General features: G+C 41.7%; 1 protein-coding gene across 8 annotated transcripts in view; it reads left to right on the forward strand.

Annotated features, from left to right (window-relative positions):
- CACNA1E (calcium voltage-gated channel subunit alpha1 E) overlaps positions 1 to 17,446 on the forward strand; it is a 453,931-nt gene that overhangs the window by 314,234 nt on the left and 122,251 nt on the right. For all 8 annotated transcript variants that reach the window (XM_074322331.1, XM_074322336.1, XM_074322333.1 and 5 more), the window contains one exon: positions 1,436 to 1,539. In XM_074322331.1, the coding sequence (XP_074178432.1) occupies positions 1,436 to 1,539 (104 nt within the window). The remainder of the gene's footprint in view (positions 1 to 1,435; positions 1,540 to 17,446) is intronic.

The following is a 17,446-nucleotide window of genomic DNA, read 5'->3' on the forward strand; positions in this document are numbered from 1 at the left end:
AGTGATATAATCTATGGACTAACCTGTTTGAATGGGAAGCAGAAAGAAATGAGGCAATTGGGGGGAGAAAAGACAGAATGTCATAGAAATCCACAGGAAGCATGAGGGCAATGAATCAAAATATATTTGCAAAATTTGGTAGTGAGATGGAGAGAAGGGAAATCTCAGGGACAGGACACACTTCGCCATAGAAATTCTCGTTTCAGTTCTTCATTTTACTAATTTAGATGTGACTTTTTGGATATAGCACTTGACTTTGTTGGTCTTGTTTCTCCAGTGATTTGGGGATGACATCTTTCCAGAAATTGATTTCTTTCTTTTTTTAAAAAAAAATTACAGTTTATTGGGGTGACATAGTTACATAGGTTTCAGGTGTACAAGTCACTTACATGTGGGATATAAAACTGAAAACAACACAGGATCAAGACAAGCAAATGAAGAAAAACGCGTAGACAGAAATTGAATTTCAATCGAGTATTCCAGTTTGGATGTGGTGGGGGAGGGGGAGGATTTCAAAGCCCTGCGTATGTAACATGCAATTCAAGGAGACTGTTTGGAAAAATTTGGGGTTGATGTTATGGGGAGGACAGTCAAGATGAAGCTTAGTTGAGAGGCTCAGATGTTAGGACTTTTCAAAAGCTTCCACACTTGCGTTTCAAGGTCCTGATAAGACATCCTGCCAAGAGTCATACGTATAGTATAATTCTCCCTCAGCCCCCACCATTCAAGGACCTTACATCTAACGTGTGGTATAAGAATCTGTAATATATCCACTCGTGCACTTTTCAGGTTGCTGTGTGTTAGCATTAGAGAGAGAGCAAAGGATCATTCTTCAAGTCTAGATTTAGTCCTTGTTCTGTCCAGAGCCTTGTGGGGGCCAGGCCTGGATCAACACTATACGATGTGACTACGATGGAAGAAAGCCAGCCAGAGCCCAGAGAGCCAGAGGTCAGGTCAAGGACTGAGCCAGATGTGGGTGATGCCAATGTCTCCCAAGCAACCCTGTCTAGGCCTTTGCCAGCATCTGTGGAATAGATTGATGGACGGAACTTCCTTCTGTCTTTTTGAGAATTTCTCCAATGTGGAGTGTCAACGCTTAGAACTGCCATCACCCAAAGAGTAAAACCAGTGGGTTTTGCATGGTCTTGGAAAAATATTTGACTCCTCGGGGTTCAGTTCTCTCATCTGTTAAGTGAGGGTGTTTGCTATTTCCAGCTTAGGGTGTTCCGTGAGGCCGATGCAATGGATGTCCTTCACCATGTACGACACGAGCTAACCCACAGTCCCAGCAGGGTGGGAGCGGAGCCAAGGCAATGTTTTTAACTGTATTGTACTGTGCTTATTACATTATCGTGTGTGAAGCTGCAGAAATGGAGGCCGTCACCTGGCAGATGGTTTTGCTGAAGTATTAAGGAGCCGTTTTTCTTTCTTTCAGACCAACGATGCCTTAGGAGCCACGTGGAACTGGCTGTACTTCATCCCGCTCATCATCATCGGCTCCTTCTTTGTTCTCAACCTGGTCCTGGGCGTGCTTTCCGGGTAAGCCCCTCGTCGCTCTTCCTCTTCCCCTCTTTTCAACTGGGAACTGATGCCCCTGACTCACGGCAGCTTCACCCATTGAAGATGCACTTAGAAAACCTTTCCTGAGCAGCCACGACGTGCCGAATGCTGTCCTAGATGCTGGGAAAGTAGTAGTGAAGCGTCGTTCTGCTCATCTGTATTATTCTTGGGAATTAAAAACTCCTTAGATCGGGTACAATGTTGAGCACAGTATCTACTGAGAGTGCATGTATCCATCCGTTCTTTCATTTAGTCACTCAACAGTCATAGACCTTTTGTGTCAAACTCTGCTGGTTGTTAGGGACATACAGTTGAATAAGATACAGGTTTTTAACCTCAAAAGATTCCGACTCTATCATGTATTGGACATCAGAGCCCCTATTTGCAGCTTGGGGCTTGGATGAGTGTATATCAGTCAGCAAGTAGTCAAAGTCCAGAGCCATGCTAAGCATTTCAAGGAGCACGTGGAATAGTAGGCCCGGTTCCTGCCTTTCAGAAGCTCACTGTTGGAGGAGAGGGCAGCACACACACTAGAACCAGGGAGTAGGAGTTCTTTTACTGACTAATATAAGACACACATAACTTGTTTGGGGGAAAGTACAAGTCTCTGTCGTCTGAAGTTATCAGAGATGGTTCCATGAAGGATTGGGATTTCGCGTGGGAAACACGAATAAAAATAAAATGTGTGTTCCCGAGCAGGGGCTCACTGCCTGATGCACTTAGAAGCCAGTACTATGGCACTAGCTTTCGAGAAAAGAAAAAGGCTCTTTATTGTGAGGTCGACCCACAAGGCGACAGGAGGCAAGGCTTGAATCTGTCTCCCTGATCCAGGGTTCAGGATACAATTTAAAGGGTTTCAGCACTGGATCTTCCTGGACAGCAGACCCTTCCCTTCTGAAGGGGTCCCGTGTTCAGGATCCCTTCACGTCCCCGTCCTTTACTTCTGTGGCGGGAGAACTTAAGGGTTCACAAGTGTTATTCTTAAGTGGTGTAACCAAGGCTTAAACTTTGGTTCCAGGTCTGGTTAGAAACAGGATAGGACCAGTTTGAGCTGGTGCTGCCGTTGCGTATGTAATAAGATAAAATAGGAAATGTGGGAGTAAACATTCCCAGGAAGGGGAGTGTTACACCATCACCAAAGAGGAAGAAGTGGGACTTGTCATGGAGCGTGAAGCGATTGTACTGCAACCAAGCTTAATCAGCGTGGACATTTCACTTTGGGAAATTAAAGGTATAGAACAGGAGGGATAAAACAGGGATAGGTTTTAGAGAGTCTTACATTTTTCTAAGCAAAAGTGTACTAAATTCCTTTTCTGAGTAGCATAAGTTCTTCAAGTGAAAAATTTATAAGGTGATACTACTGTTTATACATGGCAGATTGAACCAAGTTGGACATCTCTTGTAACTACTAATAGGAAATAAATTTTAAGAAGGGCACAGTGACAAAAAGGACAAAAGAGGAAGTGGCAACAGATGAGAGAGGTCAACAAAATTTTTGAAGCTAGAGAGTAACTGGTACCTGATCTAGTGATGGGAGAGCTGAGGTTTACTTGCCTAGGGTAAGGAATGCCAACAGAAAAGCAAAACGATTGCCCGAAAGAGCCCTAGAAAGGCTCAGGGACTGGAGGCACCAGGTATGTCTAAGAGTTGGAGTCTGGGTGATGCTGAAAACAAGATAATTGGTCAAAAGTCCTTGTAAGAACACTTAGAAGCCCTCTCCCCAGTCCCTTAGACAGTCTTACAGGTATCTGCTACACCCAGCCTCTACCCCAGCCAAAGCCAGAAGTCTTAGTCTCTGTAGGGGTTCAATCAGAGAAGCTGGAAAGGTAACATCAGGTGCCTCTGAGGGGAGGGTTGATATGTTGTGGTAAGAACAGGGTTCCATGAAAATCCACAAACAGTTTCAGTACTCCACCTCTACTGAATGATTCTCAAACGGTAACCATCTGATAGGAGCTCATAGCATCTGTGGGGAAACGATCCATCTTAAGAGAAAAGACCTGTGTATACTGATATTTGAGGGTGACCAGAGAAATGGTTCCCACCTATCACCTTCAGTGAGACTCAAGATATTAGGTTCCTTCCTATGGGTGCTGCAACAAATTACCACAAACCCTGGCTTAAAACTGTGAGAGAGATTGTTTCTCACGGTTCTGGAGGCTAGAGGTCCAAAATTGAGCAGGGCTATACTCCCTCCAAGGGCTGTAGGGGAGAATTTGTTTTCTTCCATTTTAGCCTCTGGCAGCTCCAGGCAGTCCTTGGCTTGTGGCTGTGTCACTCCAATCTCTGCCTCCGTGATCACATTGTCTCCTTCTTTTCTGTCTAGAATCCCCCACTACCTCTTTCTTAGGAGAACACTTGTCATTAGATTTAAGGTTACCTGGATAATCCAGGTTGACCTCTTCATCTCAAGATTTTTAACTTAATTACGTCTGCAAAGGCCTTTTTTTCCAAATAAGGTAACATTTACAGGTTCCAGGAATTAGGGTATTCCAGGAATTAGGATACCTTTTTTGGGGGGAGGAGGACATTTTAACTACGTACACAGAATTTCCCATAAGCCTTCTGTGCCTCTCTCAAATATGAACACACAGCTTGAGGTCATCATCATTTGAAGAAAATGTCCACCACAAAAGACAAAAACAAAATAATAAATAGAAAAAAGGAATTTGAGGGAATAGGAACAATGCAGGGAGCAGAAGATAACTTTTAAAACACGTAATTGATATCAGCAGAGATAGAAAAGAAGTAATTTTATTCACAAAATAACAGATTGCTTATTAAAAAAAACATTTAGCAGTTAAGAAGAGTTGTTGGAAATGGATGTAAAATGATTATTATAAAATTTATGTTAATGCAAAACGAATTAATGAAAAGATGTAATAAAAATAAAAAGATAGTAAATAATTGGAATATAAAATTGAACGAAACCACCTAAAAAGTAGGACAAAAGTGAGAAAATCAGAGAATATGTCCAACATTCAATTAATAGGGGTTTCACAAAGAGAGCAGGGAAATGGAAAGGAAGAAATTAGCAAAGAAAAATACTTAAAACATTCCCAGCATCAGTAAACTCACATTTCCAGATTAAAAGATGGGTTGAGACATGTACAAGGATATTCCTTCGAGCATTGTTTTTTGGCATAAACCTGGATATCCATACCTGGGAGAGTAGGTAGGAAAACTGTTGGATGCATACCTTGACATACTATTTAGGACTTAGGAGCAACAAATACCAGGTATACATGGCAACAGGGAGTATCTTAAAAACATAGAATTTAGTAAAAACAAGAAGAAAACCGTGTGACATACTACTATTTACGTAAATTAGAAGACATGCACATATAATACAATTCATAAAGAAGCATTCAAATAAAAGTAAACATTGAATATATTGTAATGGTCGTTTGTGTGGCAGGGAGATTAGAGGTGGATATGGAGATGAAAGGGAACAAATGAATTTAATTAATAAATAATGAAAATGCCCACTGAGCGCTCAGCACAACTAATGAAAAGAGACCGCTCTAAGATAAATCATCGTGAAATTTCAGAGCATCTGGGTAAAGAGAATATTCTAAAATTTTCTGTTGGTCGGGAGGTTTAGAATATTCTAAAATCTTCTGGTGGTTGAGAATATCCTAAAATCTTTTTTACCTACAAGAATTAGGAATTAGGATGGCTTTGGGCTTCTCAAAGACAATGAAAGTTAGAAACCAGTAGAGAAGTCCCTAAAATTTTCTGAAGGAAAAAAAATTGTCCAGGAAGAATTCTGTACCTTGCTAAAATAGCTTGCGTGAGGATGGGGTAGAAATATTTTCAGACACTCTTTCTGTAGAAGATACTGGATAATGTGAATCACTAAAAATAAGGAAGTAATTGAAGAAAGAGAAGGATATGGTTCTCATGAAACAAAGGATGTAATAGAGGAGAGAGGCAAAGGGGATTCCCAGAAAGATGATGAGGGCAGTCTGGGATGACAGCCTAGAGAGCAGCACGTTCAAATTTGAGTAGGATAACAGAGAGCTCTAATGATATCTTTAAGAAAAAAATGAAATTAATATATTCCCTTATATGTATTCATAAGAGAAGGGTTTAATGGTTTTGTGAAAACCATATATATGAATATATGTGTGTTTATATATAGATGCATCATAATTTGAATTAGATACATATATATATAAATAAACTATGTATGAATATATAAATGTATGTATTTGTATACACATACACACCCTGATCTAAGCAATTCTACAAAATACAAAAGTGTTACCACTAAAGGAATATAAGTATAGTAAGTCCTCTGTGTAGCTCAGCTGTCAACCAAATGTACAGTGTTAACACTGGATTTTGAGATGCCCCTTATCGTGCTATAATTGCCTTGAGAGGATGGGGGAGGATACGTGTGGGGAGGGAAAGGGAATGTCAGAGACTAAAATCTTAGGTTCCACAATAAGAAAGTCCTTAAGCAATCTCTAAAATTGAAAGATAAAGAAGTAGCAGTTGTATAAGTATAATATTTAGAAAATTGGAAATGAATACCAGAAGAAACAGGTAAAAGAATTATAAGTGGTTGCCTCTGGGGAGTGAGATTCAGAGATGGGGAACGGGTGAGGCAGTGAGCTGCTATTTTTTTCATTATAAGTCTTTTTAAAAATATTTGAATTTAAAACTTAACATGCATTACTTTAAGAAAACTAGAAATTAAATTTCAAAGTAAAAAATTGCATAAACAAAAAAGTGTAGGTCAAACGTAGTCGATAATTTTGTCTCTATATGGTGCCAGGTGGGTACTAGACTTGGCACGATCAGTTTGTATGTATTTATAAATGTCTAATCACTGTGTGGTACACCTGCAACTAATATAGTATTGTGATGTATGCGAACTATAATTGGAAAAAAAATTTAAATAGTGTAGGACAGGTGGAATAGATAAGACCATTCATCTAGCACCTGTGGGAAAGGACTGGCTTTGGGAGAGGCCAGATTCAGTAGGATTAAGGAGGAAACAACCACAGCCATTCACCTATGTGGTGACTTATGAAATGGTTGTGAAGGAAAAACAGGAGACAGTGCGAAGGACTTTTTAATAGCGTGTATCTTGAGAGAGTCGAAAGGCAGTATGGGATTTCTTACATATTGACTCATTCACTGAGCATTTATTGACACCCTTCAGTCCCAAGCACTGCGCTAGAGAATTCTCTCCACATAGCCTGTACCTACAACTCCAGTGTTCTTCCTCGTGACTGCCTGTGGGAGGGGCCTGGCCACAGACTCCTTTCTTCTCCTATTTTGACTGAGGGGATAATCTTTTGTTTGCGTAATCTTATCTGATGTTCTTTATCTTTACTCATTTACTCCTAAGTGTGTCCATGTTTCAATTTAGAAAATTCAAGTCAGAGTCGTACTATTTGAAGAGCGAGGAAAGTAGATGCTGTGCTAACAAGTCCCCGGTATTCCCGAGAAGGCTCCAACGTGGGTTCAAGGTGTACGTTACCGGAGCTAGAAGTGGGGTAGTTACTTGTGTCTGACCATATCCACTCTGATGGTATCTCTGGTTTGAAATTGTACCCTTGAATTCTGCTCCGTCCTTCTCCAGATGAGAAAGCATGGCACCTTGGGAGAAGCGTGCTCCTTGGCATCTGACAGTCGTGGGTGAGAGCCTAACCCTGCCCCTTATTAGCATTGCACGTTTGGACAAGTTGCTCTGAGCCTGCTTCCTCTCTATGAAATGGGCAGAGGCCTAGCCCAGGGTCTGGCATGGAGGAGCCAGTAGCTCTTATACCCTTTGATAATGCTGATGCTCGTTTTCTCCACCAGGGTTAGGTCTGAGTGGCTGTCATCTGAGTAGCCGCCTGTGATGTTTGGTTCGAACCAGTCGTGAGGCCATCAGCTCCTCTTTGACTGGGAGATGGCCTCCTCAGGTTGGGAGATGAAACAGAACTTGCGATGGCATATGCCTCCTTAGCACTTCTGGAGAAGCTAGGAAGTGACATCAGCAGCTGGCAACAGCTGGTGTGAATGAATTCTGACATTTAAAGGAGTGTTAACAATAGGGGCCTTCCAGGCTGGGACTGAAGTATTTCAGTCCCAGTTTCTTTGTCACGGTCTGATGTGCAACACGTATGGGGAGGGGTTTCACTGGTGTCTGCAGAGGGTTCTGCAGCTGCTCATTCTGTGCACAGGGGTGGGAGGGGCCTGGGCGCTCTCTTCCGCCTGGCCTGGCACTCAGAGGGTTCTGGAGAGCATGTGGATTTCCTCCTTGGAGTGAGGGTCTGCTTGGGGGTTGCACTCAAAAGTCAGGGAAAAGGGCTCTGAAGGTTTTCTCTCCAGAGGATATGTTCCCAGTGAGCCTCAGGCTCAGTCTGAATGTTATGTACCAAGGCTTTCCTAAAGCAGAGAGAGAAGGCCGTGGAAAGAGGCACCACTGTGTGGGGCAAGTGATGAGAAGAGTCCAGGTGAGGGGCCGGGCAGCCTACCCTGGCACTCATGGCCCACGGGATACCAAGTGTGGAAATGGCAGAGGCACCCATCCCGGGGCCCGAGCATTGGCAGAAGGAGGGCTGTGAGGTGTATTTGTCGGCTTCAGTGTGTTTAAAGAGGAAGTGTGGATACAAGCAGTGTAGCATTTTTACTTGTCTCAGAGGAAATGGGATTTGATGAAAACCATCAGCTCAGGCTTGAAGAGAAGCAGAGCTTCCTGTCTCCATGGAAACAAACCATGGCTGCACAAGCACATCCGGAAGTGCGTCAAGGGCTACAGGGCAGAAGGCTCACACAGACAGAAAATGACCCTGAGCTCCCCCACTACCTCTACCCACTGCTCCCAGGGCTTCTGGAATGAGGGAGATAAGCTTGGGGAGCACTTGTACTGTCCCCAAGCAGGGCCAGGGCCAGCCAGGCCAGGGACTACTTATAGAAGCACACAGGAGCAGTGGGAAGCCTCATGTATGTTAAGCATGTCATAGTTTTCAAAGCACCTTTGCTTCCGTGATCTTGTTTGCTTCTTGTAACAACTCTGTGCAGTAGGTAGACTCTGTCTTTATTTACACATGGGAAGAGATTTACAGGTGCTAATCTCCAAGTAGTTACTGGCAGAGGCAGGGCCAAAGGTCAGGGTTTCCTACTTTCTGGTGAGGTACTTATTTTAATATACGAGGTGGCCTCCATCCAGGGATACTGGCACTGAAGGTGACACAACTGGAGAAAGTCTGCCAAGAGTTAACCTAGAATATCATCTTGACAATACGGATTTGGGTGTGAGTTTTAATCTGTACACATATGGGTGTTATTCACACACACGGGTGTTCATGTGAACAATGTGACCTGGTACATACAGGTAGTAGATGCCAAGATCCACTGTCCAGGTCCTCTTGCCTAAGGACTAATGGTCAGTGGTAAACTGTTCATATTAAAAAGGGGATTCTTCTGGTTGCATCTCTTGAATGAGTGGAGTGTGTCCTAGAAAAAGCAGGACAGTAGTATGTCTTGCCACCAACTCAGTGTCTGGGTGGGTTTGACAATTCAGTGCAATCCAGCAAACATTTATTGAGTGTGTACTATTCGCAAGACACTTTGCTAGACTCTGAGATTACAGAGATGAATAAATGAAAGAGATTGTAGATTGATTAAGGAAATCATTCAAGATACATGTAATAGAGTCTAAGTTCAAGTAGATCCGGCATTCTAGCTCTATCAGAAGCTATTTAATATTCATATATGTTACATTTCTTTAAGATTCATAAATGTCACGTATTTTGGGCACCTACTATCTTACAAGGCATAGCACAGGATACAGAGATGAACAGGACCTAGGTCCTGTCCACGAGGAAGAGACTAACAAGTTTCCATTCAATGTTCAACCTTGGCTCTCCTACATCACCCGCCATTGCTTCCCTCTGGATATTAGGAGGTAGCACCGGAGTATTTCCCAGGCCTGACTTCAGTCAGAAAAAGCTGGTGGTCTTAAGAAGGAAATGATTCACGCCCCGCTCAGTGATCCAGATGAGCTCTCTGAGGGGTTGATGGGTATTAGTTTGACACGTGTCTGATCTTCCTAAAGGGGCTGATATCAAAGGGGGCTGGCTAAGATAAGTGTGTGGGTGAACCACACAGTAATTGGCCTGCCAGGATTTGGACACTGAACTCAACTGGTAGCAATCTCATCATCCACTCAGCTGACAATTACTGAGCCCTTGCTGTGTGTCACCTGCTGCTAGGGGCTGCTACCCTCAAGGAGCTTGTAGTCTGGGTCAGAGACAGCACAGGGTGGACATGGAAAATAGAAGGGGGCCCGGATCGGGCAGGGCCAACTCAAGAAGGTGACATTGATGCATACCTTTGAAGAATGAGGCATGGCTAGCCAGAAGAAGGGAGGAGGGCATTCCAGCAGGTTGATGGTCAAGAAGGCATAAAAGGCCATGCTGATTGACTTGAGTGAAACACATTGTTCCGGGGAGGGGAGGAGATGAAACCAGGCACAAAGGCTCATCAAGAAGGGCTCATCTATGGACTAAACTAATGAGTTTACACCTAATCCAGAAGCTCGTGGGAGGCTCTCAAGGTTTCAGCACGGAAGATGACCAGTTTGCCTCGGAAGATGGTCACCCTGGAGAAGGCGTATAGAGAAGCAAGACTGGAGGCAAGGAGACACGTGAGGAGCAATAGTGACGGAGAGATGCAGTGAGGCCTGAAGGAGGACAGTGGGGAGGTGGTGGGTGGGGAGGGCCGCATCCGGGAGGTGTTGGTGGGATTGGGTCGGCATGACGTGGTGACTGTGTAGGTGTGTCTGAGTGTGTACTAGGGGTGGAAATAAGATGGAAGGCTCTTGGACTGCTTCTAGGTTTCTGACTTGAGCCACCAGGTGGCTGGTGAAGAATACAACAAGGGTTTTGAGGGAACAAGTGTAGGATTTGGACCTATTAAGTTTGAGAAAGCAAAACAACATACCTTATGCCATTTGGCTAGTTCATAGCTAATGCAGGGCTGGTTTTTAGGTTGATCTTTTTTAAGCTATAATTTGTTGAGACTGAGCTATGCACGAAACACACTGTTTCGTTGAATCCTCAAAATGACCACACAAGGCGTTACTATCTTCTGTAAATAGGGTCACTGTGACAGGGAGGTTTGGCAATTTGCCTAAGCCCACACAGCTACCGAGCAGCAGTTTCAAGTGTGCCAGTGCCAAACACCTATGCGCTTGAACACATCCTCCAGAGTTTAAATGTCCTTTTTGGAGGGAAATGATCTGGCGTCTAGTACGGCAGAACCTGATGTTCCTGAAGGGGCCCTCGGAGGCAGCCAAGACACACTGAGCTTTCCAGTCCTGCCAGCAGAGATCTCATGTTCCACACGGTGTGATGACCAGAGTGGAGTGGATCTAGTTCCTACCTGATAGAGGGACACTTTCCCGGATGTGTTGTGTGACCAGGTGGCAGTCACATATAAAGTTATGAGAGTTTGTTGAAAGACTGCATTTCCCCAAGACACTGCTTTGTGCATCAGTTGTCAAAGTTGTGTCTTCAAGTGGGATAAAAGTTAATGTGAGATAGAAGGAACTGTAAGTGCCGTGTACTCCAGGCCCCCGCGTTACCGTTGACGAAACCTGGATAGAAAGTGAGGTGCCTTCCTGAGGTCACACACAGCTATTTAGTGGCACATGTCAACCTAGGTCCTCTGGCTTCCTGTCCAGAGTGCTTTGTTCCTCTGCACTCCAGGAGTCATCGACGAGTAAAATATCGACTCTGTAAACATATCAGCTCTGTAAACAGTATACATCTGGGTTAGAATGCCGTTTCTATCACTTGCCATCTGTATGACCTTAGGCAAATCATTTCCCATTTCTGTACCCTCAGTGACCCAATTGCAAACGAGGATACTAGTATTCACTGTGTAGGATTGTTGGGGAAACTAAATCAGATCATGCATGTTAAGTACCTGGGAGACAGGAAATACTTAGTGTGAGTCGGTAGTGGCACATTTCCTCTCTCCAGGACCACTTTTAAACCTCGGTTGGTGGGGCTAGGAAAGAACCGTTCCTTTTACCTACCAAGTACCCCCATTGAGTAATTAGCATATGCTCAGGTGTTTTCAGATACCACTGGTAGTACTGACCATCGATGGCCCCCTAAAGGGAGCAGTAACAATGGACCACTGGATTGCACCCCTGTGCCCATGTCTGCCCCTTATTGAATCCTCATCCCTCACAGCCTGTTTCAACTTGGACCTCTTTCATGAGATCTTTCCAGATCCATACCATTCTGCAGTGAGGATTAAAATCTTTCTCCTACATGCTCTATTATAGAACCTATTACTCATAATAACATTATACAATTTTGTTATAGAATTTAATAATAATAATAATAAAGACAAGAGCTAACATTTATTGAAATCTTGTCATCTGCCTGGCATCGTGCCACATACTTCATATCTTATGCGTTTTTTAATATATGTACGTTATTTTGAATAACTTCAATAACAGTCTCATGAGTCAGGCACTGTCGTTATTCCATTTTATACACGAGGAGATGGAGGCTAAGAGAGTTTAAGAGTCTTGCCTGACGCAGCACAGCTAGAGAGCGCCGAGCTCACCTGTCTCCCGGGATGGACCGTCTTCCTCATATTGGACTGAAGAACATCCCTGTTACCTGTTAGGTTTTGTTTTGTGCTGGAGATGGCTTTCTACGTAATCAGATTCCTCCTACCATCTTACTTAGTGTCTTGTTTGTGTGCTCAATAAGTAGACGCTGAAGTGAAGGGAAACCCAGCAACACCAGGCCTGTCTTCGGGGACCCCTACCCCCTTGTGACCTGCAGAATAGTATTGCAGAGGCCTGAGGAAGGCTGATGCTCTCAAGAGCATCATCACTTGTATTGGAGGTCCAGGGAAAAGCTTGAGTGAAGTGATGGCCCTTGCTGGCAGCTTACAGGCATTACCGACAAGCAGTTATCACACGCTGAACATTTTTTCACATGGCTATTGATTCTTTTTTTAATTGCTCATGCCCTTTGCCCATTTTCCTATTGGCATATTTAACTTTCTCATATGAACTTAGAAGATTTATTTGTATAGTTAGAAGGTTAACCCTTTCATATCATATGTGGCAAATATGTAGGGAACAATCACTTCTAAAGGATATTTAAAGCTGTCGTGCTGTTGAGAATTGTGGGCAACTAAGTTTGTTGGAAGGAGAAAAAGATGAAAATGGTTCTGTTACTTTAGAGCTCTTCTTTAGAAAGCATTTCATGTGTGTTCCTTTGTTGGATTCTCACAATGATCCTAGGAAGTGTATTATTGCTATTTTACAAATAAGGAGATTGAAGCGCAGAGTGGACAAGTGACATGCCTAAGTCCTCAGTCCAGGAAGGAGGCTGTGTCCTGACCCTTAGTCAAGACCTACTAATTCCACCTTTTAAAGATTTCATGAACTGTATCCTAGGCTATAGTAATTGCTTCTTTAAATGTTCTCCGTACTCTAATCTAGCCTGCCTACATGACCAAAGCCGTCTTTCCAGACTAGACATTTAATTACACAATTTGTGTACCTTCATTTTTTATAATGGTTTTTAGTACCTAAATCATAGAATCATGTTGTTCAGTTTTTCAACAAATAGACATTGAGCTTCTGTTGTATGTCAGATGGTGTTCTAAGCTGGGAATATAGCAGAGAAGAAAACAGAGTCCTGCCTTCATGAAGCTTGGATTTTAATACAGGGAGATCTAAGACTTGTATATTCTCATTTAGGTAAAGGAATCGTTCAAATTACAAAAATGTCTATTTCCCCTAGTTTAGTCTTTAACTTTAATATAATGTGAATAAACACAAGTATGATTTTTACTTTATAAAGTGGAAATGTATTTGAAAACACGTATATAAGAATGGCCAGGACACATCTCTTACAAAGAACAATAAGAAGCAGGGACTTTTTCTACAAGTAGTAAAATATATCCTAAAGCTACAATAATTGGAATATGACAATGTGGTATGATGTAGGCATAGGACCAGAAAGAGACTCAAATATATATATATTTGAATTTACAGTATTTATGTATCTTTCCATTAGTGAAGATGAATTATTCAGTGAATGGTATTGATAGCTGGGCAGTCATTTGGAAAGAAAAAAAAAATGAATTGAACCCCATCTCTCATATTTTATACTGAAATAAATTATAGGTGGAGCAAGTATACAAAGTTTTAAAATTAAACCATAAAAGTATTCAAAGAGGTTATGGACATTTAAAAAATCTCCAAGGGCGACAACCTTTCTAAGCACGAGACAAATCTATAAGCCATTAAGGAAACAACTGATAAATTTTAAATTGTAGAAATAAAAATACACTGATGACCATAACTCCTTAGTAAGATCAAAAGACAGAACTTGAGTTTGTTTTGAATTTTAAATTGAGTCTGTAGAGAATTAGGGGGGGTGGTTAAAAAAGAAAAGCGTGGTTGATTAGTAATAAGACTGTCAAAAAGCTTTAGTTGTGGACAGAAAATGAGGTTTTTAAACACTGATGACTGAAATGTAAAGGGAAAACTGAGGTGAAGATTTTAGCTGGTAAAATAGTCAGGACATGGGAAATGATTGGTTGTAATGGGTGAGGGAAGGTCATTCTACGCTAGATCCCCAGACTCGGTTGTAAACGTCTTGGAGAACGTTGGTTCCATTTACTGAGATGGACAACAAAGCAAAGAATAAAGCTCTTGTTGTGGGAAGAAGATGTGTTCAATTCCAGTCAGAGAGAATTTGAGATTCAGGAAAGTCAAACAGGTAGATAGAATCAGCCATTTTCTGTGTTTTAAGAACAGAGGGAGAAAAGAAGTGACATGCTATCCGGACTTGATAGAGAAAATGATAAAAATAGATAAGATTGTCCATGGAGGGCATGTAGAGAAGAAAGCACAGCCAGGGACAGAAGTTTCTAGAAACACTAACCATTAAAGACTAGAACATCAAGATTGGTCAAAAGAATATCTGGAAAGCCCCATGTCACAGGGGACAAAGAAATACAGGATTTCAAAAAAGAATGAGAAAATCCCAAACGCTGAATGATTCATAGGGATTCTCAATACAAAGATAACTAAAAAATAGCTGTTGAAGTCGGCATTGTGGAGGACCGGGCTGGCTTAAAAAAAATTTTTTTTTTTTTTTAATTATTATAGAGTTGCAGGAAGTTGCGAAAAAAAAAAAAATGTACCATTCACCTGGTTTCCTCCTATGATAACATTTTGTATAACTAGTGCAATACCAAAACCAGGAAATTGACGTTGGTACAATCCATAGAGCTTATTCAAGTTTCACCAATTTTACGTGTGTGTGTGTGTGTGTGTGTGTGTGTGTGTGGTTCCATGCCATTTTATCACAGATTTGTGTAACCATCGCCATAATCAAGGTACAGAACTGGTGCATCACAGGACTCCCTCATGCTACCCCTTTATAAATCACAACTACTTTTCACCACCCATTCCCCAGAACCCCGGCTAACCACTGATCTCTCTAATTCTATCATTTTAAGAATGTTATATTATGTTGGTGCAAAAGTAATTGCAGTTTTGGCAATTATTTTTAACCTTTTAAACTGCTGTTACCTTTGCACCAACCTAATACATGTAAAGGAATCATACTACAGTATGGAACCTTTTGAAGTGGACTTTCTTTTTTTCACTCAGCATAATTTCCTTGAAAACCATCCAGATCATTGCATGTGTCAATAGCTAATTCCTGTTTATTTCTGAATACCGTTCCATTGTACCACAATTTGTTCAATCATGCATCCCTTAGAGGACCTTTGGGTTGTTTTCAGTTTTGAACTATTACAGGTAAAGCTGCTATGAATGCTTGCGTACAAGTTTTTGTGTGAACGTAAGTTTTATTTTCTCTGAGATAAATGCCCAAGTACAATTGCTGGGTCATATGGTACTTGCATGTTTAATTTTACTCTGTTTTTCAGAGTATCTGCGCTGTTCTTCATTCCCGACAACTATATATGAGAGTTCTGGTTTGTCCATAGCCTCACCAGCTAGTTTAAAAAATTAGATAATACACAACGAGCATTAATAAGGATCACAAATTTATGTTGAAATTTTGAGGCACTGTAAGTAATGTAGGGCAATTATTATTAAATAGATCCTATTTTTGTAATATTATGGAGCAGAAAATTCTCAGAAAAAAGAGAAATAACAGCAAAACCCAACGTTGAATGCGTCAAAATGAACACAAAGTTAATACCATTTATTTGAACAAAGGCTTTAAAATGACGATAATCACAAGCACAGCTTCAAGTGCTAGCTTTTCTCATCATGAATTTATGAAAGAATCTATATTACAGATCCTTGTTTTGCATAACCTCTCAAAGCTCAGCCCCACCTCAATCCTACGTTCTCTCTCCTGTAGCACCACACACTCCCCGTTCCTGGATTTCCCCGGTACACACACCTCCATTTCTGTGTTCCCTTCACCTAGAAATAACCAACCTCATCACCCCCTTCACGTACCTGCCTTGTTTGACTGGGGATTCCTCTTAAGTTTCCTCCTCTGTGTTCTCCTTGCTCTATATGTAACTGTGTTTTAGAGCGCTTGTCTTATTTCATGGTTATTTGTGGAGGTCTTTGCCTCTTTTGTAGGATTTTGACAGCAGGCAGCAGTATGGTGATTTCACCTTTCTTTCCCCAGCACTTGGTGAGCCTAGATAACAGGCCTATAGTGAGCTTCCAGTAGATACCCCCTAACAAATGAATCAAGGGCCAGCTTTCAGTGTGTGGCATGTCTGTATTTGTCAGAAATGTTCCTGAGATTTTGAGCATTGTTTTCAATGGGTCTAATTCCCCCCAAAGCCCAAGTTTGATATTAGTTGAAGAGCTGAGCACAGATTACTACAGAAGAACTCCATTATTTTCCAGTGTCGGGGATGACTCTAAGAACTGTGCTTAGACCTTCTCCATTATAGGGAGAAAAAAAGGAACATTTGTCATTATCAGTCTGATGGACAAGATCCAGTGTAATCAAAGTGTTGCTATTTGAGGGGCTTTTTAATGGCTTTTTTTTGTGTGTGTTTTTTTTCTGCCGTAATTTATCCCATATGCTCATTTCACTGTAGCTTTTATGCCACAATTTTAGGCTCTTCGCGATTAGAAGGTTTTTTTTGTGTGTTTTTTTTTTGCTTGAATCTGTGTCTGTCTCTGGTTTATGGACTCTCATACTGTTTCCCCCAAAATTAGACCTAACCAGAAAATAAGCCCTAGCATTATTTTTAAAGATGACATCCCCTGAACATGAGCCCTAATGAGTCTTTTGGAGCAAAAATTAATATAAGACCTGGTCTTATTTTAGGGGAAATTCGGTAGTAATTGATTTTACCACGTGAAAATTCATAATAGTGTTAGAGCCTCGCTTCATTCTGACCTTATAGCCCATAGTTAAGCCCTTCTAATTAGACATGTTTTCTGTGCCCTTGCAGACATGTGCACACTGAGATGGCTGAAATGATACCTTCCAATTTCCCCAGTTGATAATCACAGTCTTTACAATGTGGTTATATACTCGGTGCTTGGCATTTCTAGCTGTGTAGTTCCGATGCTATTAGAGTTCCAGGAGAATTAAAAGTTCTTTATTTTCCCCTTGGTGTCAAGTGCATCACTGCATTCTCAACACTTAATTATCATTGTATCCCAAAATATTCCTCATTTAGCAAAAATATTGAAATTACTCTTGCCTGTTGAAGAAGCAAACTCTAATGTGCTGGGAGAGTTCTGAGAAGCCGTGTTCCACAGAGAATCCAGGAAAGGAACAGCTATTGAGAACGTTTGTGGGAACTGGAGGGACCCCAAGGCCCATTCAAGGGGCCATATCACCCTTACCCATATTAAACTAAACTTGATAACTAATCTGTT

The sequence above is a fragment of the Rhinolophus sinicus genome, linkage group LG17 (assembly GCF_036562045.2).
Source record: "Rhinolophus sinicus isolate RSC01 linkage group LG17, ASM3656204v1, whole genome shotgun sequence".
NCBI lineage: Eukaryota > Metazoa > Chordata > Mammalia > Chiroptera > Rhinolophidae > Rhinolophus > Rhinolophus sinicus.